At 58.3% G+C, this 24,498-nt stretch overlaps 1 protein-coding gene across 2 annotated transcripts in view; it reads left to right on the top strand.

Annotated features, from left to right (window-relative positions):
- Positions 1–24,498, top strand: part of LOC116955065 (uncharacterized) — a 33,537-nt gene that overhangs the window by 4,996 nt on the left and 4,043 nt on the right. Inside the window, exons 2-14 of one of the 2 annotated variants that reach the window (XR_012929752.1) lie at positions 2,098–2,228; positions 4,769–4,943; positions 5,529–5,605; positions 8,472–8,590; positions 8,907–8,994; positions 12,422–12,558; positions 13,668–13,752; positions 14,943–15,064; positions 15,406–15,555; positions 16,651–20,269; positions 21,141–21,324; positions 21,996–22,310; positions 23,303–23,400. Coding sequence is in view for 1 of the 2 variants with exons in the window: in XM_032976018.2 (XP_032831909.2) it covers positions 2,098–2,228; positions 4,769–4,943; positions 5,529–5,605; positions 8,472–8,590; positions 8,907–8,994; positions 12,422–12,558; positions 13,668–13,752; positions 14,943–15,064; positions 15,406–15,555; positions 16,651–20,269; positions 21,141–21,324; positions 21,996–22,310; positions 23,303–23,331 (5,231 nt within the window). In the remaining variant the exon portion in view is untranslated. Of the gene's footprint in view, positions 1–2,097; positions 2,229–4,768; positions 4,944–5,528; positions 5,606–8,471; positions 8,591–8,906; positions 8,995–12,421; positions 12,559–13,667; positions 13,753–14,942; positions 15,065–15,405; positions 15,556–16,650; positions 20,270–21,140; positions 21,325–21,995; positions 22,311–23,302; positions 24,491–24,498 lie in introns of those variants that run through there. The other variant, XM_032976018.2, reaches the window with a different exon arrangement.

Raw genomic sequence — 24,498 nt, 5'->3', positions numbered from 1 at the left:
CACTCGCTCGGGCACGGAGACACACGGACATTGAGGCACAAAGATACACACGACCTGCGTAGGTTTTATGGGCAGATCTTTGCCTTTATCCCGCACACATGGGGAGGGGGAGCGTGGGGCTCTTGCTGCTATTACTGCTGTTGCTACTACTGCCCTTGTGGGAGCTATTGCTACTTCTAACTACTGCTGCTTCTGCTGCCGACCTCTGCTCCTGCTGCTGGTGCTGCAGGGCCTTGCGCCTGTAGGCGACGGGCGAGTGGGAGCACGGCGCCAGCGAGGACGTGAATTCCTCTCCGTGCCGCACGGCCCTCCTCAGTGCTGCCTGTGGACGGGAGGGGCCCCTCCGCATAGCTGTGGTGTCGCGTGTGGTCAAACTGGCTGTACGGCATTACTGCACTGTGATGCATATGTTGGGAGTGGGGGGGGCAGGAGCATTTGGGAGGTGACACACACAGGGTTGTGACACTGAATAGTGGCATAGGGTGTCTATGAAGGGTGGCACGGTTGTGACGTGACACTCAAGGGTGGCGCGGTTGTGGCGCTGAAGGAAGCCTTCGCATCACACTGAAGTGTGGCACAGTGGGTGACACGGAAGGACGGCACTGTTGTGGGTGACATTGAATGGTGGCACGGGGCAACAAGGCAAGGTGACAAGGTGGCACTCATGGATAGTATGGGAGTGACGTAGTTGACACAGAAGGGTGGCACCATTGTGACACTGGCGGGGGGGGGGGGGCGGCACTTGGTGGCAGTGAAGTGTGGCACAGAGGCTCGCATGAAGGAGGGGTGTGACTTGGCACGTGCTGGCCCTTGTTTGTGCTACAGCGGGTGCTGCGTGAACCCCCTCCGTCTATTTATTAGAAATAGTTTTAAGTAATTAAGCAGAGTTAATCCAGAATGCGCACCGTGCGAGTGGGTGAAGCAGGAGCTGGGTTGGTCTCGTGAGCTCTGTGTGTGTGTGTGTACGGTGTGTTGGTTTGTGTGCTCTGTGTATGTATGTGCTCTGTGTGTGTGTGCGTGCACTGTGTATGTGTTTATGTGCACTGCATGTGTGTTGTGTGTGTTTGTCTTTGTGCTCTAGGCTCTGTGGGCTGTGTATGTGTGCTGTGTATGATTTGTGTATTTTCTACCTACGTGACTTTACCGAAAGAACCAAAGAGTATGGATTCCTGCAGTCACGAAAGCTTCAGATCAAGAATGATTTGTGTATATTAGCTGTGCGTGCATGTGCTGGGTCTATGTTGTGTTTGTGTGTTGTGTGAATGTGCCAGGCACTGTTGGCTCTGGTGTTTACCTGGATTTTGTGCCCAATAAGCGCTTTTATAGAGATAAAGATGTCCCTGCATAACAGATGGCCACTGTTCAGAGCGATGATGATGATGATATTGCTGCCGCTGTAATGCGGTTAATCCGATGGCCATAGGCCGGCACTGCCTTTAGGATTAGTACCCACGTGCTGTGTGCTGGGCTGTGTTAGCTTCCCCTCTTGCTCTCCTACCTCCTCTCGAGGTCCCTTTACCTCCACTGGGTCCCACCTCAGGGTCCCAATATATAACAGTTGCATTCCCATGGGTCCACGTGAGTCCCTGTGCTTCCCTGTGTGTTCCCGTGCATACCCATGTACTTCCCTGTGTTTCTGTGCATTCCGGTGTGCCTCCATGCGTACCTGTGTGCGTTTCTGCGTATGTCCTCGTGTCCTGTGTGTCTGTTTTCCGGGCGTCCCTTTGCCTCTCTGTGCATCCTGGTCTCCGACTGTGTCCCCTCGTGTTTCCCTGTGTCCCAGGGTCCCAGGGTTGCCACCTTTAAGGTACCAAACAACTTGGACGAATCGTGGGCAGATGAATATCTCGCGATAGCAGAAGAGAGGAGAGCTATGTGTGAATGCATCATCTTGAGTTGGGCACCGTTGTTCTTGTTGATCACGCAGCTGGCAAACATCGGGACTTGTAATGTCCCCGCAAAGACTTTGAGCTTTCCCAGGAAGGCAGCTGTCTCCTCAGCAAGAGGACAATCCCGGGAAAACCAGGACATGCGGTCGTAACCCCTCGTGCGTCTCCCCGTGTCTCCCACGTTTCCCCGTGTCTCGCCGTGTGTTAGGCGTGGTGCGGGCAGTGGGCTGGGCGACCTGGGCTGAACCGGCGCTGGTGCTGTCTGTGTGTGGCCTGGCCTTCCTGTGCGTCCTGCTCGTCGCCTGCTCCTGGTGTCTGCCAAGACCCATCCCGTTTAAGGTTGGTATTTGCCAGAAGGCGTCTCGTCGTGGTGAGGAGCAGATGTGGTGGCTTGGTGTGTACTGATGCATCGATTCACCATTTTTAATGGATTCTTGAAATTAGTTGGTGGTCTCAGCCTGATTCACCAATGACACATGGTCGCAAAATTCTCTCAGCCACCAGCTTGGAACTCGACGTGGCCTCTACAGCTCCGCCATCTCCTGACTTCACCCGTCTGGTTGGGCGGTCTTCATCGAATTGATGATGATGATGATGATCAGTGACCCACACCAAAAAAAAACATCACTTAAATTTGGTTGTGCACTTGATTTGGCGAAATTCCATCTCTGAGAATTAAAATATCGGTTTGACCATCATGCGATGAACCACACTCTCAAATGCAGAGCGGGTGGGGAAGGGCTGCTCCCCACTGTGTGTTGACCAAAAGGCACTTGAAGTGATCTCAGAGGTAGCTCCGTGATATCCCCTTCTGTGGGCCGCTTCCTGGAGGGGGTTGCACTTCTCCCCCAGAGGTTTCCGAATTGATTGTTGGTCCCGTGGCGCCGATCGCGCCATCAGGGTAACATTTGGAGAAACAGGAGGGTCCTGCCACATTGGGTGTTTATTTTCAGATGTTTTCATCCAATTAATGATGAGTTGTTCATTATTATTATACATGTGGCAGGAAACCGGAATACCCGGAGAAAACCCGCACCTTGCGCGAGGGTGCAACACTTTATCCCCGTACCGATGAACACATCTGTGGATACTTAAGCCGGGTCGACACCTGAAAGCAACCAGTTGCCCAACTCGGTCGCACGCAGCCTAATCGCTTCTGTGCGGACCTCTCCGCAACCAGTTGCAAGGAGTTGCACACCCAGCTGTTAACACTGGAGAAAAACACTCTCGTGTCCGGCAGATAGATATCTGCTGCTCAGCGGTTTCGCAGCGACGGATTCCATCGCCACGCGACGAATTACCACTCATGGCTGTGCTCCCCGCCTGCACCAAACGGCTCTGACCAAACACAGCTTGGCCTCAATCTAGATTTGAAGTTTTCGTGACTGCTGGGATCCATGCTCTTTGGTTCTTTCGGTAAAGTCACGTAGATATAAAATAAAATGAATTAAATCACGACGTTTCGGGTGCAACACAAGCGTCCATCATCAGGTGGAAACAACCACAGCAAGAAACAATTTGCCCACTTCAGCAAAATTGTTTCTTGCTGTGGTTGTCCCGCCTGATGATGGGCACTTGTGTTGCACCCGAAACGTCGTGATTTAATTTATTTCATTTTATAGCTACGTGACTTTACCGAAAGAACCAAAGAGTACAGCTTGGCCTGGTTTGGGGCGTTGGTATCGGCTCCCAGCCCCGAGGCTGCCGAGACGTGCGTGGACTACCGCAGTGTGGCGACACTTTCGATGTGCGTCCTACGGTGTAATGAGTGGCACGGCGATGAAATTGGGAACAATTGTAGCTCGCGGCAAGAAGCGCCTGGGTTTGATCCCTGACTCGGATGCCTTTCTGCGTGGAGTTTGTAGATTCCCGCCGTGTTCTGCGGAGTGCGAGTGTATGTGTAGTGAGCGACTTCCGACACACGTCTAGCAGAAGGCTTCTTATTTATTAAGAGCACACAGGGCGATTACACTTCGTAACGCGGCTACACCCCTAGGCTGTCCAAACGCGCAGCCCATCTCCGTCCTGCGCCACGCTGGCTTGTCGACGAGCGTAGCGGCGGCGACGGAGCTGGCCTTGCAGACGAACAGCCGCGTGGTCGAAGACGACGAGATCACGATGGCAGCGACGCAACCAGGACCCAGACCCCACACTAACAGCCCCGAAGCTCGGGTTCGGTGCTCCTTATATCTGCCTGGCGTGGCCAAGCTCCGCCTCTGGCCACGCCCCCTTTCTAGAACCTTCGGGTTGGTTCCCGGAGCTTCTCGACTGACGCCGCCCTTAACCTTTACCCCAGACACACCCCTTCAACAATAAGGCATTATGTAACGCAGCTATAACCGTAATGACCCTTGCAGGCCGGCAGGTGTCACCCTGCCATTACATATGTATGTTGAACTGCTTTCGCACCGTATGTAGCCAATCAGAGGTGCGGTGGAAGGACAACAAACTAAACACAAAAAGCAGTGCGAGTGTGAGTGAGTGGATGTGTGACCGTGGAGTGTGTGGGACCCGAGTTCAGGTTCCCGCTCACGACCATTAACAGCGGCGGATATTTTAACCGATGCCGGAGCTCTCTTAGCTCCGCTCAGCCTTAAATGAGTACCCGGTGCGGCGAGTAAACGTCAGCATTGAGGAGACGAAAGCGGCTGAGGGTGGTTCCGGCCACCCACCTCCTCGTGTGCCTTGCCAGCCTTAATAGGCGTTCACTAACTGCACTCGCCCCAACAGCCTATTCAAGGCTACATGGGGGTTACCTCCGTCTTTTTGTTTGTGTTTAATTTAGTCTAGTCGTCCTTCCCCTGCACCTCCGATTAGCACGGTTGGCTACGTAAGCTGCAAAAGAAATTCAACGTATCTATGTGTGCGTGCGTTCGCAGGAGTTTGAGGACCCACTGGCGGACGAGTTTGGCGCTGATGATTTCATTCCACCCGGAGAGGACACCCCCTCGCACCACGCGGCCCCCTCGCCGCCCCCGGGTCTCCTGCTGGAGGCGACGACGGTGGCCGACGTGTACACGCTGCCCCGGCACCACGACCAGCAGCACCGCGACGGTAGCCACGGCACCGTGTGAGCCGTGCGGCCCCCGAGCGAGCCAGACCTCCGCTTGTCTGTGCATGTGGGTGTCTGCGTGCGTGCGTGCGTGTGTATACATGTGCGTGTGTGTGTGTATACATGTGCGTGTGTACGGGCGTGGTGTTGCTGGCCACCCACCCCGTTGTGTGCTGTGCCAGCCTCCATAGGTGCTACTCGCAAGCGGCACTTGCCCCAATGGTCTGTTACAAGGCTATACGATGGATCTTTGTCTTTCTCCATGCCTCTTGTGTAGGGAGCGGTGGCGCAGCAGTTAGCGCGCTGCGCTGCGAAATCGGCGACCCCAGTTCAATTCCCGTTCACGGCCAACAACAGTGACAATTATCTGAATGGGTCCTGGGCCTCCCCGAGATCAACTGAGCCTCAAATGAGTACCTGGTTTGGTGTGTAAACATCGCCACTAGGGAGACAAAGGTGGCCAGGCATGGTTCTGACCACACCACCCTTCAATATGCCGCCCCGGCCTTTGTAGGCTCTCGCGTACAGCACTTGCCACAACAGCCAGTGAGGACTACATGGGGGATCTTTGTCTTTGTGTCCTGCAGGTGGTCACACAGCAGCTACCGTCAACCGGCAGAACATCAGCTACCTGCAGGAGCTCGGGAGGGGGTGGTTTGGCCAGGTGAGGCCTCCCAGCACACATACACACACAGACCACGTGGTGGTCTGTGTGCTGTATGTGTGCTGTGTGCTATGTATGTGCTGTGTGTGACCTGTGTGCTATATGTGTGCTGTGGATGCATGTATGCTGAACTTCTTTCGCACCGTACGTAGCCGACCATGCTAATCGGAGGTGCGGGTGCTGTGTGTGGCATGTGTGCTGTGCTTGTGCTGGTATGTGCTGTGTTCTGCGTGCTATGTGTTGGTTGCACGCTGTGTATGTGTTGTATGCAATGTATGAATGCCGTTTGACTTAAATGAACAAGGTCTACACAGTGAAATTTAGAATGGAGGGAGTTTTTGTGTGTGTGTCGGTGTGACTCCGAGAGGTGAGGGGTGTGTCACTTTGAGGGGCGTGTCACTTTTAGGGGCGTGTCACTCTTAGGGGTGTGTCACTCTTAGAGGTGTGTCACTATGAGTGGTGTTTCACTATGAGGGGCGTGTCACTTGTAGGGGCGTGTCATTCTTAGGGGCGTGTCACTCTTAGGGGTGTGTCACTGAGTGGTGTTTAACTATGAGGGGCGTGTCACTTTTAGGGGCGTGTCACTCTTAGGGTTGTGTCACCAAGTGGTGTTTCCTTATGAGGAGTGCTGTGTGTGTAGGTGTTGCTGTGAGAGGCGTGTGACTGTGAGGGCTGTGTGTGTGTAGGTATTGCTGAGAGAGGCGTGTGACTGTGAGAGCTGTGTGTGTGTAGGTGTTGCTGGGAGAGGCGTGTGACTGTGAGGACTGTGTGTGTGTAGGTGTTGCTGGGAGAGGCGTGTGACTGTGAGGGCTGTGTGTGTGTGTGGGTGTTGCTGAGAGAGGCGTGTGACTGTGAGGGCTGTGTGTGTAGGTGTTGCTGGGAGAGGCGTGTGACTGTGAGGGCTGTGTGTGTAGGTGTTGCTGGAAGAGGCGTGTGACTGTGAGGGCTGTGTGTGTGTGTGTGTAGGTGTTGCTGAGAGAGGCGTGTGACTGTGAGGGCTGTGTGTGTGTAGGTGTTACTGGGAGAGGTGTGCGACTGTGAGGGCTGTGTGTGTGTAGGTGTTGCTGGGAGAGGCGTGTGACTGTGAGGGCTGTGTGTAGGTGTTACTGGGAGTGGCGTGTGACTGTGAGGGCTGTGTGTGTGTGTAGGTGTTACTGGGAGAGGCGTGTGACTGTGAGGGCTGTGTGTGTGTAGGTGTTACTGGGAGAGGCGTGTGACTGTGAGGGCTGTGTGTGTGTAGGTGTTGCTGGGAGTGGCATGTGACTGTGAGGGCTGTGTGTGTAGGTGTTGCTGGGAGTGGCGTGTGACTGTGAGGGCTGTGTGTGTGTAGGTGTTGCTGGAAGAGGCGTGTGACTGTGAGGGCTGTGTGTAGGTGTTACTGGGAGAGGTGTGCGACTGTGAGGGCTGTGTGTGTGTAGGTGTTGCTGGGAGAGGCGTGTGACTGTGAGGGCTGTGTGTGTGTAGGTGTTGCTGAGAGAGGCTTGTGACTGTGAGGGCTGTGTGTGTGTGTAGGTGTTACTGGGAGAGGCGTGTGACTGTGAGGGCTGTGTGTGTGTAGGTGTTGCTGAGAGAGGCTTGTGACTGTGAGGGCTGTGTGTGTGTGTAGGTGTTGCTGGGAGAGGCGTGTGACTGTGAGGGCTGTGTGTGTGTAGGTGTTGCTGAGAGAGGCTTGTGACTGTGAGGGCTGTGTGTGTGTGTAGGTGTTACTGGGAGAGGCGTGTGACTGTGAGGGCTGTGTGTGTGTGTAGGTGTTGCTGAGAGAGGCTTGTGACTGTGAGGGCTGTGTGTGTGTGTAGGTGTTACTGGGAGAGGCGTGTGACTGTGAGGGCTGTGTGTGTGTAGGTGTTGCTGGGAGTGGCGTGTGACTGAGGGCTGTGTGTGTGTAGGTGTTGCTGGGAGTGGCGTGTGACTGTGAGGGCTGTGTGTGTGTAGGTGTTGCTGGAAGAGGCGTGTGACTGTGAGGGCTGTGTGTGTGTGTGTAGGTGTTACTGGGAGAGGTGTGTGACTGTGAGGGCTGTGTGTGTGTGTGTAGGTGTTACTGGGAGAGGTGTGTGACTGTGAGGGCTGTGTGTGTGTGTAGGTGTTGCTGGGAGAGGCTTGTGACTGTAAGGGCTGTATGTGTGTAGGTGTTACTGGGAGAGGCGTGTGACTGAGGGCTGTTTGTGTGTGTAGGTGTTGCTGGAAGAGGCGTGTGACTGTGAGGGCTGTGTGTAGGTGTTACTGGGAGAGGCGTGTGACTGTGAGGGCTGTGTGTGTGTGTAGGTCTTGCTGAGAGAGGCTTGTGACTGTGAGGGCTGTGTGTGTGTAGGTGTTACTGGGAGAGGCGTGTGACTGTGAGGGCTGTGTGTGTGTAGGTGTTGCTGGGAGTGGCGTGTGACTGTGAGGGCTGTGTGTGTGTAGGTGTTGCTGGGAGTGGCGTGTGACTGTGAGGGCTGTGTGTGTGTAGGTGTTGCTGGAAGAGGCGTGTGACTGTGATGGCTGTGTGTGTGTAGGTGTTACTGGGAGAGGTGTGTGACTGTGAGGGCTGTGTGTGTAGGTGTTGCTGGGAGAGGTGTGTGACTGTGAGGGCTGTGTGTGTGTAGGTGTTACTGGGAGAGGTGTGTGACTGTGAGGGCTGTTTGTGTGTGTAGGTGTTGCTGGGAGTGGCGTGTGACTGTGAGGGCTGTGTGTGTGTAGGTGTTACTGGGAGAGGTGTGTGACTGTGAGGGCTGTTTGTGTGTGTAGGTGTTGCTGGAAGAGGCGTGTGACTGTGAGGGCTGTGCGTGTGTGTGTAGGTGTTACTGGGAGTGGCGTGTGACTGTGAGGGCTGTGTGTGTAGGTGTTGCTGGGAGTGACGTGTGACTGTGAGGGCTGTGTGTATGTGTAGGTGTTGCTGGGAGAGGTGTACTCACAGCCGGGGATCGGCCCTGTTGCCGTGCGGCAGCTGGAGCCTTCCGCCCGTCTCTCCGAGCAGACCCGCTTCCTACATGAAGTGCAGCCTTACAGGTGGCGCCCTCTCACCCTCACTCACCCCTCAAACTCACCCCCTGCTCATCCCCGCTCACCCTCACTCACCCTCATCGACCCCCCCCCCTGCTCGTTCCCGTTCAAGCTCCGCTCGCCCCTGCTCACCCACCTCACTCGATCCTCACCCCCCCCCACCACCTCGCTTACCCCGCACGCTCGCTGCGAGCGAGCGTGACGCTTCCGAGAAAAGTGCACGGCCCCACGCTCCATTTCACTTCGAGAAATGACCCCTGTGTGCTGCCGCCCCCCCGCCCCGTGCTCCTCCCCCGTGCCCCCCACGCCCCCCTGTGCCCAGGGCGGCGAGGCATGAGCACGTGCAGCGCTGCGTCAGCACGTGCACTGAGGCCGTGCCGCTGCTCGCACTCATGGAGTTCTGCCCCATGGTGAGAGACGGCACCGCACCGCACCGCACCATCACCACCGCACCATCACCACCGCACCATCACCACCGCACCATCACCACCGCACCATCACCACCGCACCATCACCACCGCACCATCACCACCGCACCATCACCACCGCACCATCACCACCGCACCATCACCACCGCACCATCACCACCGCACCATCACCACCGCACCATCACCACCGCACCATCACCACCGCACCATCACCACCGCACCATCACCACCGCACCATCACCACCGCACCATCACCACCGCACCATCACCACCGCACCATCACCACCGCACCATCACCACCGCACCATCACCACCGCACCATCACCACCGCACCATCACCACCGCACCATCACCACCGCACCATCACCACCGCACCATCACCACCGCACCATCGCCACCGCACCACCGCCGTGGACGCCGCCGGTGGTGCGGTTAGGGTGCGGTGTTAGGGAAGTGGGCGGTGAGCGTGAGGGTGCCGGGAGAGAGGGTGGGTGAGTGAGAGAGAGAGAGGGTGAGTGAGTGAGTGAGAGAGAGGGTGAGTGAGTGAGTGAGAGAGAGGGTGAGTGAGTGAGTGAGAGAGAGGGTGAGTGAGTGAGAGAGAGGGTGAGTGAGTGAGAGAGAGAGGGTGAGTGAGTGAGAGAGAGGGTGAGTGAGTGAGTGAGAGAGAGGGTGAGTGAGTGAGAGAGAGGGTGAGTGAGTGAGAGAGAGAGGGTGAGTGAGTGAGAGAGAGAGGGTGAGTGAGTGAGTGAGAGGGTGAGTGAGTGAGAGAGAGAGGGTGAGTGAGTGAGATAGAGGGTGAGTGAGTGAGAGAGAGGGTGAGTGAGAGAGAGAGAGGGTGAGTGAGAGAGAGAGGGTGAGTGAGTGAGTGAGAGAGTGAGAGAGAGGGTGAGTGAGTGAGAGAGAGGGTGAGTGAGTGAGAGAGAGAGGGTGAGTGAGTGAGAGAGAGGGTGAGTGAGTGAGAGAGAGGGTGAGTGAGTGAGAGAGAGGGTGAGTGAGTGAGAGAGAGGGTGAGTGAGTGAGAGAGAGGGTGAGTGAGTGAGAGAGAGGGTGAGTGAGTGAGAGAGAGGGTGAGTGAGTGAGAGAGAGGGTGAGTGAGAGGGTGAGTGAGTGAGTGAGAGAGAGGGTGAGTGAGAGGGTGAGTGAGTGAGAGAGAGGGTGAGTGAGAGGGTGAGTGAGTGAGAGAGAGGGTAAGTGAGAGGGTGAGTGAGTGAGAGGGAGGGTGAGTGAGAGGGTGAGTGAGTGAGTGAGCGGTTAGGGTGCGGTGTTAGGGAAGTGGACGGTGAGCGTGAGGGTGCCGGGAGAGGGTGAGAGTGCGGTGACGGCGATTGTGACAGTGCTGTGGGCTAGTTGAGAGTGCGGTGAGGGTGAGATTGTCGGTGAGTGTACCGCTGCGTGTGCGTGGGCTAGGCCGCCTTCAGTGAGCACTTGGTGCGTTGAGTAAACATCGGCGATGGGGAGACAAAGGAGGCCGGGCGTGGTGCTCGCCACCGATCCCTTCGTGTGCTGTGCCGACCTTCATAGGTGCACGCTCGCAGCACCTTGCCCCAGAAGCCTCTCAAAGGCGTGCATGTGTGTGCCCTCACAGTCACACGCCTCTCCCAGCAACACCTACACACACACAGCCCTCACAGTCACACGCCTCTCCCAGTAACACCTACACACAGCCATCACAGTCACACGCCTCTCCCAGTAACACCTACACACACACAGCCCTCACAGTCACACACCTCTCCCAGTAACACCTACACACACGCACAGCCCTCACAGTCACACGCCTCTCCCAGTAACACCTACACACACAGCCCTTACAGTCACAAGCCTCTCCCAACAACACCTACACACACACACAGCCCTCACAGTCACACACCTCTCCCAGTAACACCTACACACACACACACAGCCCTCACAGTCACACGCCTCTCCCAGTAACACCTACACACACACAGCCCTCACAGTCACACGCCACTCCCAGCAATACCTACACACACACAGCCCTCACAGTCACACGCCACTCCCAGCAACACCTACACACACACAGCCCTCACAGTCACACGCCTCTCCCAGCAACACCTACACACACAGCCCTCAGTCACACGCCTCTCCCAGCAACACCTACATACACACAGCCCTCACAGTCACACGCCTCTCCCAGTAACACCTACACACACACAGAGACCTCGCAGTCACACGCCTCTCCCAGCAACACCTACACACACAGCCCTCACAGTCACATACCTCTCCCAGCAACACCTACATACACACAGCCCTCACAGTCACACGCCTCTCCCAGTAACACCTACACACACACACACACACAGCCCTCACAGTCACACGCCACTCCCAGCAACACCTACATACACACAGCCCTCACAGTCACAAGCCTCTCCCAGTAACACCTACACACACACAGCCCTCACAGTCACACGCCTCTCCCAGAAACACCTACACACACAGCCCTCACAGTCACACACCTCTCCCAGTAACACCTACACACACACAGCCCTCACAGTCACATACCTCTCCCAGCAACACCTACATACACACAGCCCTCACAGTCACACGCCTCTCCCAGTAACACCTACACACACACACACACAGACCTCACAGTCACACGCCTCTCCCAGCAACACCTACACACACACAGCCCTCACAGTCACACACCTCTCCCAGCAACACCTACATACACACAGCCCTCACAGTCACACGCCTCTCCCAGTAACACCTACACACACACACACACAGCCCTCACAGTCACACGCCACTCCCAGCAACACCTACATACACACAGCCCTCACAGTCACAAGCCTCTCCCAGTAACACCTACACACACACAGCCCTCACAGTCACACGCCTCTCCCAGTAACACCTACATACACACAGCCCTCACAGTCACACGCCTCTCCCAGCAACACCTACATACACACAGCCCTCACAGTCACAAGCCTCTCCCAGCAACACCTACATACACACAGCCCTCACAGTCACACGCCTCTCCCAGTAACACCTATACACACACACAGCCCTCACAGTCACACGCCTCTCCCAGCAACACCTACACACACACAGCCCTCACAGTCACACGCCTCTCCCAGTAACACCTACACACACACACAGCCCTCACAGTCACACGCCACTCCCAGTTAAATTCCCGCTCACGGCGAAGAGCAGTGGCTATTATCTAAACCGGTCCTGGGCCTCCCCTAAATCGAATCGTCCTCAAATGAGTACCTGGGGCAGTGTGTCAACATTGCCACTGGGGAGACAAAGGAGGCCGGGCGTGGTGATGGCCACCCACCGCCTCGTGTGCCGTGCCGGCCTTGATAGGCGCTGCTCGCCAACAGCTCTTGCCCCAAACGGTCCGTTGAAAGCCACGCGGGGGACCCTTTTCTTGCGTTCCGTGTGCACGCAGGGCGACGTGAAGGCTTACCTGTCGGCGCGGGCCGGCGCCGGTGGGGCCGGTGGGGCCGGCGAGGCCGAGCGGTGCCGCATGGCGCGGCAGGTGGCGGCTGGGCTGGCTCACCTGCACCAGCAGGGCTTCGTGCACCGGTACGGTGGCCGCGCTGTCAATCCCCCCACCCACCCCCCCCCCCACCTCCTCCACACCACAAAACGTCACGGCCGTGCGGTTTGCTTCCCATGGGAACAACCGTTGCTGCGCCTGTTGTTGTGCTGTTGTGTCGTGTTGTGCTGCACGGTGTGATGCTGTATCACCGCGTTGTGTTGTGCTGCACGGTGTGATGCTGTATCACCGCGTTGTGTTGTGCTGCACGGTGTGATGCTGTATCACTGCGTTGTGTTGTGCTGCACGGTGTGATGCTGTATCACTGCATTGTGCTGCACGGTGTGATGCTGTATCACTGTGTTGTGTTGTGCTGCACGGTGTGATGCTGTATCACCGCATTGTGCTGCACGGTGTGATGCTGTATCACTGTGTTGTGTTGTGCTGCATGGTGTGATGCTGTATCACTGTGTTGTGTTGTGCTGCATGGTGTGATGCTGTATCACTGTGTTGTGATGCTATATCACCACGTTGTGTTGTGCTGCACGGTGTGATGCTGTATCACTGTGTTGTGTTGTGCTGCACCGTGTGATGCTGTATCACTGTGTTGTGTTGTGCTGCACGGTGTGATGCTGTATCACCGCATTGTGCTGCATGGTGTGATGCTGTATCACCACGTTGTGTTGTGCTGCACGGTGTGATGCTGTATCACCGCATTGTGCTGCACGGTGTGATGCTGTATCACTGTGTTGTGTTGTGCTGCATGGTGTGATGCTGTATCACTGTGTTGTGTTGTGCTGCATGGTGTGATGCTGTATCACTGTGTTGTGATGCTATATCACCACGTTGTGTTGTGCTGCACGGTGTGATGCTGTATCACTGTGTTGTGTTGTGCTGCACCGTGTGATGCTGTATCACTGTGTTGTGTTGTGCTGCACGGTGTGATGCTGTATCACCGCATTGTGCTGCACGGTGTGATGCTGTATCACCACGTTGTGTTGTGCTGCACGGTGTGATGCTGTATCACTGTGTTGTGTTGTGCTGCACGGTGTGATGCTGTATCACTGTGTTGTGCTGCACCGTGTGATGCTGTATGACTGTGTTGTGCTGCACGGTGCGATGCTGTATCACCGCGTTGCAATGAATCCGCGTGCAGGGACCTCGCCCTCAGGAACTGCCTGCTGAGCACCGACCTCACCGTGAAGATCGGCGACTACGGCATCGGCCCTGACAAACACCCGGTACGTCCACACACGACCCCCGCCACGAACGAGTGAGTGGGTGGGTGGCTGAGCGATTGAGAGAGTGAGCGAGCGAGTGAGAGAGTGAGTGATTGAGAGAGAGGGTGAGTGAGAGGGTGAGTGAGTGAGAGAGAGGGTGAGTGATTGAGAGAGAGGGTGAGTGATTGAGAGAGAGGGTGAGTGAGTGAGAGCGAGGGTGAGTGAGAGGTGAGTGAGTGAGAGGGTGAGTGAGTGAGAGGGTGAGTGAGTGGGTGCCTTAGAGAGAGGGTGAGTGAGTGAGAGAGAGGGTGAGTGAGTGAGAGAGAGGGTGAGTGAGTGAGAGAGAGGGTGATTGAGGGTGAGTGAGTGAGAGAGAGGGTGAGTGAGAGAGTGAGTGAGTGAGTGATTGAGTGAGTGAGAGAGAGGGTGAGTGAGGGTGAGTGAGTGAGAGAGAGGGTGAGTGAGAGAGAGGGTGAGTGCGTGAGAGGGAGGGTGAGTGAGAGGGTGAGAGAGACGGTGAGTGAGAGGGTGAGTGAGTGAGAGAGAGGGTGAGTGAGATGGTGAGTGAGTGAGAGAGAGGGTGAGTGAGAGAGGGTGAGTGAGTGAGTGAGAGAGAGGGTGAGTGAGGGTGAGTGAGTGAGCGAGAGGGTGAGTGAGTGGGTGCCTTAGAGAGAGGGTGGGAGAGGGTGAGTGAGAGAGAGGGTGAGTGAGTGAGAGAGAGGGTGGGTGAGTGAGAGAGAGGGTGAGTGAGTGAGAGAGAGGGTGAGTGAGTGAGTGGGTGCCTTAGAGAGAGGGTGTGAGAGGTTCTGACAGGGAGTGATTGATTGAGTGAGTGAGAGCAAGATGTGGAGTGGTTCAGTGACAAGTTTAGTGTGTAAGCGAGAGAGGTTGAGGGAGTGAAAGTCTTCGAGTCAGTGAATAAGTGAGTGTGTAAGCGAGTGAGAGGTTGAGTGAGTGAATGGGTGAGTGAGGAGTTCAGAACGTGTGTGATTGGGTTCGTGACTGAGTAGGTGAGAGAGTAGTTGAGTGGTCATGTGTGTTTTTGAGTGATTGGGTGGGTCAGAGGTTGAGCAAATTGTAATCTCACGATTTCATGCCTCATGTCCTCCCTACGACCCCATACCCCGTGTCTACCCCGCGACCTCTTGACCTCGTGTCCTCCCCGCGACCCCTTGACCTCGTGTCCTCCCCGCGACCCCCGCGACCCGTAGGACGACTATGTGGATCTGGGAGTGGGCGACCCCGTGGCCTTGCGGTGGCTCGCCCCGGAGCTGCTTCTCAACCTCAACGCTCAACCCCGCGCCGCCCCGCAGACCGCCCCGGGGAACGTGTGGTGAGTGTCTCGCTTCTCTCACCGCACCGCTCACCACCCGTGCTCGCCACTGTTCACTCCCCAACCCCCACCGATTCCGGTCTGTAAACCATTTTATCACACACCGGCATCGCTCACCACCTCCTGTGCTCGCCACTGACGCTCACCACCCGTGCTCGGCACTGGCGCTCACCACCGGCACTTGCCGCCAACGCTCCACCTGAGAGCTGCACTGGTCTTCCCGGGTCAGTCGCCCAGAAGCTACCCGGCACGCAACATCCAGTATCACCTTTTCACGTCGGCGATGGCTGCGTGCGGTGTTCCTGATTGCTGTACTGCCCTGCGTGCCGCGCGCCGTGCAGGGCGATGGGGGTGACGCTGTGGGAGCTGCTGGAGTCCGGCGCTCGTCCCTACGGCTCCGTCTCCGACGAGGACGTCCTCTCGGCTCTCGCTCGCGACTCCCTGCCGCGCCTCCCGCGTCCCGCGCTGCGCTCCCCCAACACAGAGCAGTGGTACGGTCCAATTTGCGGCAGTGGGTTGTGATGTTCGCTGGCGCAGTCCAGTTGCGGTGGTATGGTCCGATTGTATTGGTATTGTCCGATAGCAGCGGAATGGACTGATTCCAGTGGTATGGTTCTGTTGTGTTGGTTACGATCCGATTGCATTGGTTACGATCCGATTGCGTTGGTTACGGTCCAATTGCGTTGGTACGGTCCATTTTGTAGTGGTACGGTCCAGCTGCATTCCTAAAGTCTGCTTGCAGTGGCACTGCCGATTTGCCTGTGGTGGTATGGCCCATTTGCAGTCGTACAATATGACGTCAAGTGGTACGATCCATATTCTTGGTTCTTTCGGTAAAGTCACGTAGAAGGGAAATAATACAAATAAAACAATAAAATTCTCACGACGTTTCGATTGCAACACAAGCAATCATCATCAGGTGTGAAAACCACAGCAAGAAAATTAGAAAAAAGTGGCGGTTTTTTTTTGTATGATCCACTTTCAGTGATCAGCTTTGGCTGCCTGCGGAAGGATAGTAGTATACCTGCAATCGTACAGTCTGCTCCCCTATAGCTGTACGATCATATAGAGGTGCAGTCCTATAGTGGTATGGTCCTAGAACAGTACAGTCCTTGAGTTTTTTTTTTATCCTATAGAGGCGCAGTCCTATAGTGGCATGGTCCTATCGTGGAACTGTCCTAATATAGGTACGTTCCTATATAGGTATGTTTCCCTATTTGTATTTTTAAATTATATCTTAAAGCTATTTTATATTCGATATTTATTTAATTTTATATACTTCAGCCCCTTAGTGTTAGACTTTTAACCCTTATTATAGTAAGACTTGTTTAAAACTTATTTAAGATTTTAGATTCCTATATGTTGAATGTATGCACCATCCTGCCAAAGTAAATTCCGTGTCGGTGTGAACTTACATGGCGAATAAAACCCTTTCTGATAGCAGTATGGTCCTATCGCGATACGGTTGTACAGCGGCACGGTCCTATGGCAGTACAGTCCGATGGCGGTACGGTCCAGCGAGGGAAACACATCAGAGCCCCATGCGAGCGAGTGGTGCTGGCTGACGCCGATGCCACCCCTGGCAGGTACGAGGTGCTGCTCTTCTGCTGGCTAGACAAGGAGCGGCGCCCGTCTGCTAGCGAGGTGCACCAGCTGCTCGCGCACCTTCAAGGGGACAAGCAGCAGCAGCAGCAGCAGCAAGAGGAGGAGGAGGAGGAGCACCGGGAGCTGTTGCAGCAAGCGGCACTGCTTGAAGCGCAGCCCCAGCAGCCCCAGCAGCCGAGCAGCTTCGAGGAGCGGTGGAACGCGCTGGCGCCGCCGCCGCCGCAACTGCCGGGCCTCGAGCAGCAACCCGACCTGGCCGGCCTCACCGCGTATTTCCCGCCGTCACCCGCCGCCGCCACCGCCGGCGCCGGCGGCATCGCCGGGTTGGGTTCCGCCTTCCCTCTGCTGCAGCCGATCGGGGGGAGGGCGTTGCCGCAGGGCGCCGCGTGCGAGCGGCCCGGCGCCCTGGAGGCGGGCTGGTGGGAGCCGCCGCCCGTAGGTCCCGTCGTCGTCGCCGGCGCCGCTCGAGGAAACCCGTTCCTGGAGCGGCCGGAGCTGGAGCCGGGCGCGGAGCGGCGGGCCCCGCCGGACCCCGTGCCGGCCGTCGCCGGCGGCACGAGAGCGGTGACCCTGGGCGGTTCGCACCTCGGCGAGTCCAGTACCGACCCCGGCTTGAACGGCGCCGGCGCCTTGTGGGATAACGCGGCAGGCGGCGGCGGCGGCGGCGGCGGTGGGACCAGTGGTGCGGCGCGGGACCCACTGCTGGGGCTGCTCACCACCGATCGGCTGCAGGACAACTACTTCTACCTTAAGAACACGGCGCTCATCAAAGAGTCGGCACGATCGGGGGGGGCGCACGCACGGGCGGCGCAAGCTGGAGGGGCGGCGGAGGCCTCCCTGTGGGGGGGAGGGGAGAACGCTCCGGCAGGATCGGCCGCTACGACCGGCTCGGCCTGTCCACCGGACTCGACCACGGTCGCCGACTTATATCCTCGTACCGGCTCGATGCAGCCGCGCAGCGTGGCTAGCCCACCTGACCCGAGCCACCTGGCCGACTCGCTTATACCTGACTCGGCGCGTCCACCCTCGACCTCGCCTCACTCGGCCAGCCGACTTGGCTCAACCACCGCGGCTGACATATCCCCTCTGCCAGACTCGACACAGGCCAGCTCAACCAGTCCGCCTGACTCAACCACCACGGCTGACTCACTCTTGCTTGACTCGACACACTCACTTAACTCAACCAGTCCGCCTGACTCAACCACCACGGCTGACTCACTTTTACTTGACTCAACACACCCACCTAGCTCAACCAGTCCACCTCACTCAACCACCATCAATGACTCGCTCTTGCTTGACTCAACACACTCACCTAACTCAACCAGTCATCCTGACTCAACCTCCACGGCTGACTCACTTTTGCTTGACTCAACACACTCACTTAACTCAACCAGTCCACCTCACTCAACCACCATCAATGACTCACTTTTGCTTGACTCAACACACTCACTTAACTCGACCAGTCCACCTCACTCAACCACCATCAATGACTCACTTTTGCTTGACTCAACACACTCACCTAACTCAACCAGTCATCCTGACTCAACCTCCACGGCTGACTCACTTTTGCTTGACTCAACACACTCACTTAACTTAACCAGTCCACCTCACTCAACCACCATCAATGACTCACTTTTGCTTGACTCAACACACTCGCCTAACTCAACCAGTCATCCTGACTCAACCTCCACGGCTGACTCACTTTTGCTTGGCTCAACACACTCACTTAACTCAACCAGTCCACCTCACTCAACCACCACTGCTGACTCGCCCGACTCAACCGTTGTCCCTCGCTCAACCCATCCACTGGAATCCTCCCACCTTCCGAAGTCATCCCTTCCCACGGAATCGACCAGTCTGCGCGACTGGAACCTTCTTAGTCACTCAGCCAGTCCATCGCACTCCACCCCTCCTACCGCTCCCACCCGTCCACCTGACTCAAGCACTCTGCTTGACCCAACCCTTCCCTCAGAGTCAGTCACTCCGGCCGATATAACCTGTCCACCCATCTCGACCCATCTACCCAAGTCCACCGCTGTGCCAACCACTCTCACAGAGTCAACCCCCCAGACCAACTCAACCTCTCCGCCTGAATCTACTCTCCGACCAGCCTCATCCTTTCCCACCGCATCAATCACTCTCGCAGAGTCGACCGCACGGAACAACTCAACCGTTCCACCCGAGTCCACCCCTCCACCTGCCTCCTCCTTTCCCTCCGCATCAAGCACCCCCGCAGAGTCGACCACCCCACCGATCAACTCGACCCCTCCTCCACCCTCCTCCACCCCGCTGATTGACCCGACCCCGCCATCCAACGGGGTGCGGGTGGGGAGCGAGGTCCTCTTGCCGAGTCGCCCGCCACCGCCTCCGCCCGCCACGGCCGCGCCCCACCACGTGACCCGGGAGGAGCTCAACACCAACAACAACAACCAGTGGAGCGGCGGTGGCGGCCTGCCCGCACCGTCGCCCAACAGCGACTGGAGCCGGTTGCCGGACCTGGCGCCACCGTCGCCGCTCGCGTCGCCAAGCATCGGCGATCCGAGCGACGAGCCCGACGCGGTCGGCAAGGGGGAGGGCGAGTTGGCGATGGTGCCGGCGGGCGCGGCCTTCCAGCAGCACCTCGTCGTGGGCCGGGCGCTGCTGCAGGCGGACGAGGCCGGCGTGTGCAAGTCGTTGTACCGCGACTCGGCGTACTTCTCCGACCTGGAGCTGGACAAGCACGGCGGGGGCGGAGGGGGCGCGGACACGCCCCTGCCAGCCAACGGCAGCGACGGCGACGCCGACAACGAGATGAAGAGGAACGGCGCCGGCCCGGAGCGGCGGCACGGAGGCGGCGACGACGACGATGACGACGACGACGTGTCGAGCGCCTCGTCACTGGAGGAGGTTCTCACGGGCGGCACGGAGTCTCACGACGACGACGACGACGACGACGACGACTTTGACGTGGGCGGCTTAGGCGGCGGTGCGGGGGACCGTGACGAGTTCCTGAGCTCGAATCCCTTCGAGGGGGGATTCGTGGCTCCGGCCGGGATGAGCGAGAGGGACGCGGGGCAAGCGCTCGGGGAGACGGCCGACGCGGCGACGGGGAACGACGGGACGGGCGGGGAGACGCCGCGGGCCGAGCGTTCCGAGGCGGACGCGACGGGCGGCGCGGAAGACGCGACGCAGCACGCGGACGACGGAGGGGACGCGCCGGGGAACGGAGTCGCGGACGACGGCGCCGCCGCCGCCGCCGCCGCCGCCGCGACGGAGGCCCCCACCAACCCCTTCGACATCCCCTTCATCGACGCGGAAGACAGCGTGTCGGATGAGGAGGCCGTCGGCGGCGGGTACGGCCTGCGCCCGGGCCTGGACGACGAGGACGACGACGACGAGGAGGAGGAGGAGGACGAGGAGGACGACGACGACGAGGAGGAGGAGGAGGATGAGAGCTGGGACAGCGACGAGGACTGGGGCCCCGTACCGGAGGTGGTGATGGAGGAGGAGGAGGTTGCGCGCTCGCTCAAGGGGCTGCTCAAGCGGCCGCGGGGGCCGGCGCGCACGCACGGCAAGCGCGTGAGCTTCTTCGACGACGTCACGGTGCACCTCTTCAACAAGGTGCGGGGCCCCCGCGCGCTCACCGTGCTCTCGACGCGTTCTCACCGCACTATGGCCACGACAGCGCAGCGCGCTCTCACCGCTCCCTTACAACACAAGAGGCGCGGAGAGGGACAAAGATCCATCGTGTAGCCTTGTAGCAGACCATTGGGGCGAGTGCTGTTCACGAGTAGCACCTGTGATGGGCAGCAAGGGGCACACGAGGGCTGCGTGGCCAGCACCACGCCCGACCGCCTTTGTCTCCCCCGTTGGCGACGTTTACGCATCGCACACAGGGACCCGTTTGAGAGGCTGTGTCAGATGATCACCACTGGTGTTAGCCGTGAGCCGGTTGTCGAACTCGAGCCGCCCGGGGTTCGGAGCGCAGCAGGCTGACCGCCGCACTACCGCGGACGCGCAGACATGCCCACAGAGGAACGTTTTAAAGACACACAAAAATAAAGACAAAGATCCCCCGTATAGCCTTAACAGACTGTAGGGGCAAGTGCTGTTAGCGAGCACCTATGAAGGCCGGTAACGGTACACGAGGGGGTGGGTGGCCAGCACCACGCCCGACCGCCTTTGTCTCCCTAGTGGCGATGTTTTACACACCGCACCAGGTACTCATTTGAGGCTGAGTCGACCTAGGGGAGGCCCGGGACCGGTTTAGATAATCGTCACTGGTGTTGGCCGTGAGCGGGAATCGAACCCGGGTCGCCAGGTTCATAGCGCAGCGTAGCGCTAACCGCTACACTATCGCTCCCCAAAAGACACACACACACACACGCGCGCAGGCACACACACACACACACAGAGAGGCACGCGCACACACGGCTCACGGCGCCCTCACCGAGGTGTGTGTGTGTGTGTGTGTCCGCGCGCCGGTTCCCAGGCCTTTCCCACCAGCAGCCTGGGCGGCAGCGACACGTGCGACCACGGCGAAAGCGGCGACGCTAACAGCGTCGGTGGCGGCGGCGGCCGCCTGCACGTGACCACAGGGGGAGTCCACACCGGCTCCCGCACCGCCCGCCCGCTCGGCGCGGACCGCTGCAGCTCGGACGACTCCTCCGAAGACGGTGAGGCCGCGTCGCTGTTGGTGACAATGAAAAGCGGGCTGCGACGGAATCGCCGACCTCGCTGATATTTGCCAGTTAGCCCATACGTTATGATGAACCTGGTGCTACTGACGTTTGTCCATTATGGATCGACTGAGCGGTATCGATATGATTAATCTCGATTAACGATCAACAAAACCCAAAGCTACGCCCATTTTCTTCCATATATGGACGAATCTCCCATGGGGGATTTTGTCTGGTGTACGATTTAATTGCATGACAGCGCCGCTGTGCGTCTCCGCGGCCCCGTGTCTCTGTGGCGCCGTGCCTGTGCGTGCCCGTGTCTGTGTCTCCATGCCTCTCTCGTCTCCTGTCCGTGTGTCTCTGTATATCTGTGGCCCCGTGTCTCTGTGGCGCCGTGCCTGTGCGTGCCCGTGTCTGTGTCCCCATTTCTCTGCATCCCCGTGTCTGTGTCGCAACGCCTCAGTGTCCCCTTTGTCCGAGGCTCTGTTGTCCCCATGTGTGTCTCTGGGCCTCCGGTGTCCCCGCGTCTCCACGGCTCTGTACGTGCGTCTCCGCATCTCTGCGTCTCTATCCCCTTGTCCCCCTGATCCCGTGTCCTCCTGCCCCCTCGTCCCCCCTGACTCCGTGTCCCCCGCGTCCCCCCCCCGCGTCCACCCCGCTCGTCACAGGAAGCGGCTTCGAGTGGGACGACGAGCTGATGCCGGGGGGGATACGGCCGCCCCCTGTGCTGCGAATCCCGCGGCCCTCGCGGCCCCCCCCACCTCCCCCCCGCCACCGGCCCCCTGACCCCCCCGCGGCGGTCGCCCTGCCCCTCCGCCGGGCGCCCCCCGTGCCCCTCATGCCCCCCGCGGTCAGCATCCTCTCCAGCTCCCCCCCGCGGCTCAAGCTGTCGGACCCCGCGGCCCTGATCCAGTCTCGACTCAGCGGCTCCCCGGGGCTCTCCTTCACCCACGTCAGCGAGTCCGACGTGGAGTCTCCTCCGGGTGAGCGGCCGGGAGGATAGCCCGGTCACCTGCCGGCTCGCGCGCTCGCAACCTCGTTCACCCGCTCACCTGCTCGCTCGCCCGCTTACCCGTGCACCGCACCTACTTTGCTCACCCACTCACCTGTTCACAAGATCAGCCACTGCCCCTCTCACCCACTTTCTCATGTGCTCACCTACTCGCCCATCTGCTTGCTCATGCACTCGCTCACCCGCACATTCACCCGCACACTCACAAGCCCCGTTCACTCACCCATTACCCACTCGCCCACCTACTCCCTCGCCTGCTCGCTCATGGCTCCATCACCTACTCGCTCACCCACCTACTCACCCGCTGTACTACTCCCCTTTTCAATCACCCGCTCAATCATCTGCTCGCTTCCAAGCTCTCTTCAGGCTCATTCACCTACCCACTTACCGACTTATCTATTTGCTCACCCGCTCACTCACCTGCTGGCTCTGCTTTTCACTCGTAAGCTTACTCGTAAGCTCACTCATCTACTCATCCGCTGTTGCTCGATCACCCACTTCGCTGACCCACCCACTTCACTGACCCACTCGTTCATCTGTTCACCCACCCGCTTTTGGTCACCCACTCGCTCGGTCACCCACTCGCTCATAAAATTTGCCCACCCGCTCACGAAACCACTCCTACTCATTTGTACACTCACTGCGTGTGCGTTCGCTTGTGCACGTGTAGTGGTAGCGGTCAGCGCATTGCACTACGAACCCGGCGAGCCGAATTCGATTCCCGCTCATGGCCGACACCAGTGACGATTATCTGAACCGGTCCTGGGCCTCCCCTAGGTCGGCTCAGCCTGACATGAGCACCCGGTGCGGTGTGTGAACATCGCCGCTGGGGAGACAAAGGCGGCCGGGCGTGGCGCCTGTCAACCCACCTCTTTGTGTGTCATGCCGTCCGTCATAGGTGCAACTCGGCACCTGACCCAGAAGTCTGTTAAGGTTGTTTGTCTTGTGTGTGTGTGAGTGCAGGAAGTAGCGAGGAGGGCGATGGAAGCTGAGGTGGCGGTTGTGGCCGCCCTCCCCCCCCCCCCCGCCGGCTCCCATGTGGCCGACTCACGGCCGGCGCGGTGAGCGCCATCGCTCGGAGCTTCAACGAGCGGCGGCGTATTTCCGCCCCCCGGCACACCACATCCAGTATACCTCTCTGATATGGGCCGTGGCTTATTACGAGTCACGGGGCCACCCTCTCCGGCAGTCTACCAGCGACCCTGGGAAATGTTGAGGGAGGGAGAAGTTAGCCCCCCGGAGCATGCTCGCACTCGCTCACGCACGCACACACGCACACGCTCGCACGTGGGCACACACAGAGACAAAGATCCCCCCTGTAGCCTTCATCGACTGTTGGGGCAAGTGCCGTCAGCGAGCACCTATGAAGCCTGGCGCAGTACGCGAGGGGGGTGGGTGCCCAGCACCACGCCAAACCACCCTTTGTCACACACACTCGGACACACGCGCACACGCGCGGACACACATACGTTGCAGACACGCACACGCGTGCGACTGCACGGAGACACTACATGTATATTGAATTTCTTTCGCACCGTACGTAGCCAACAGTGCGGGTACAGAGCAAGTTTGTTGGCCTACATACGAGAGAATTTCAACATGCATGCGAGTGGAAAGAATGCTGCTGGTGTTGATGCTGCTGCTGATGATGATTTTGTTGGTTGAGCGCCATGCGCCCGTGCACATGCGGTCTAACCCGCTAGCTAATCACTACAGGTCACAGGATTTCTTACACTGTACGTGTGTGTACAGTGTATATAAATATATATCTCTACGCTTTATCAAAATGCTTAACTCCCCCCCCTCCACCTCCTCTGTCCACCCAGAAGTACAAATGGGTTCATCACAGCCGATGGGCAGGCCGCGTGCGTGGTGGGGTAAAGTGTGGGTAACCTCTCCACAAAGACGTTTGGACAATGCAGAGGAGTACCGCAAATCCCCTTCTCGTGGAGTCCTCCGCCATCCCGCGGCGGCGTGAGCCGCCATTTGCAGGGCTGCACCGTTAACCCTTCACTTCGTACTTCATCAAAATGCGCCCGTGCTCCCGAGCCGGCGGTGGAAACGACGCGACGGCGTGGCGGGGCCAAGTCTGGCCGTGACGTCACAGTGAGCGGTGACGTCGGCCCCCACCCCCCCCCCACCCCCCCCCCCCCACCCAG

The sequence above is a fragment of the Petromyzon marinus genome, chromosome 58 (genome assembly GCF_048934315.1).
Source record: "Petromyzon marinus isolate PM22_M1 ecotype Great Lakes invasive population chromosome 58, UKy_Petmar_22M1.pri1.0, whole genome shotgun sequence".
NCBI classification, from domain to species: Eukaryota; Metazoa; Chordata; class Hyperoartia; order Petromyzontiformes; family Petromyzontidae; genus Petromyzon; species Petromyzon marinus.
This window is presented reverse-complemented; position numbering and strand designations above follow the sequence as displayed.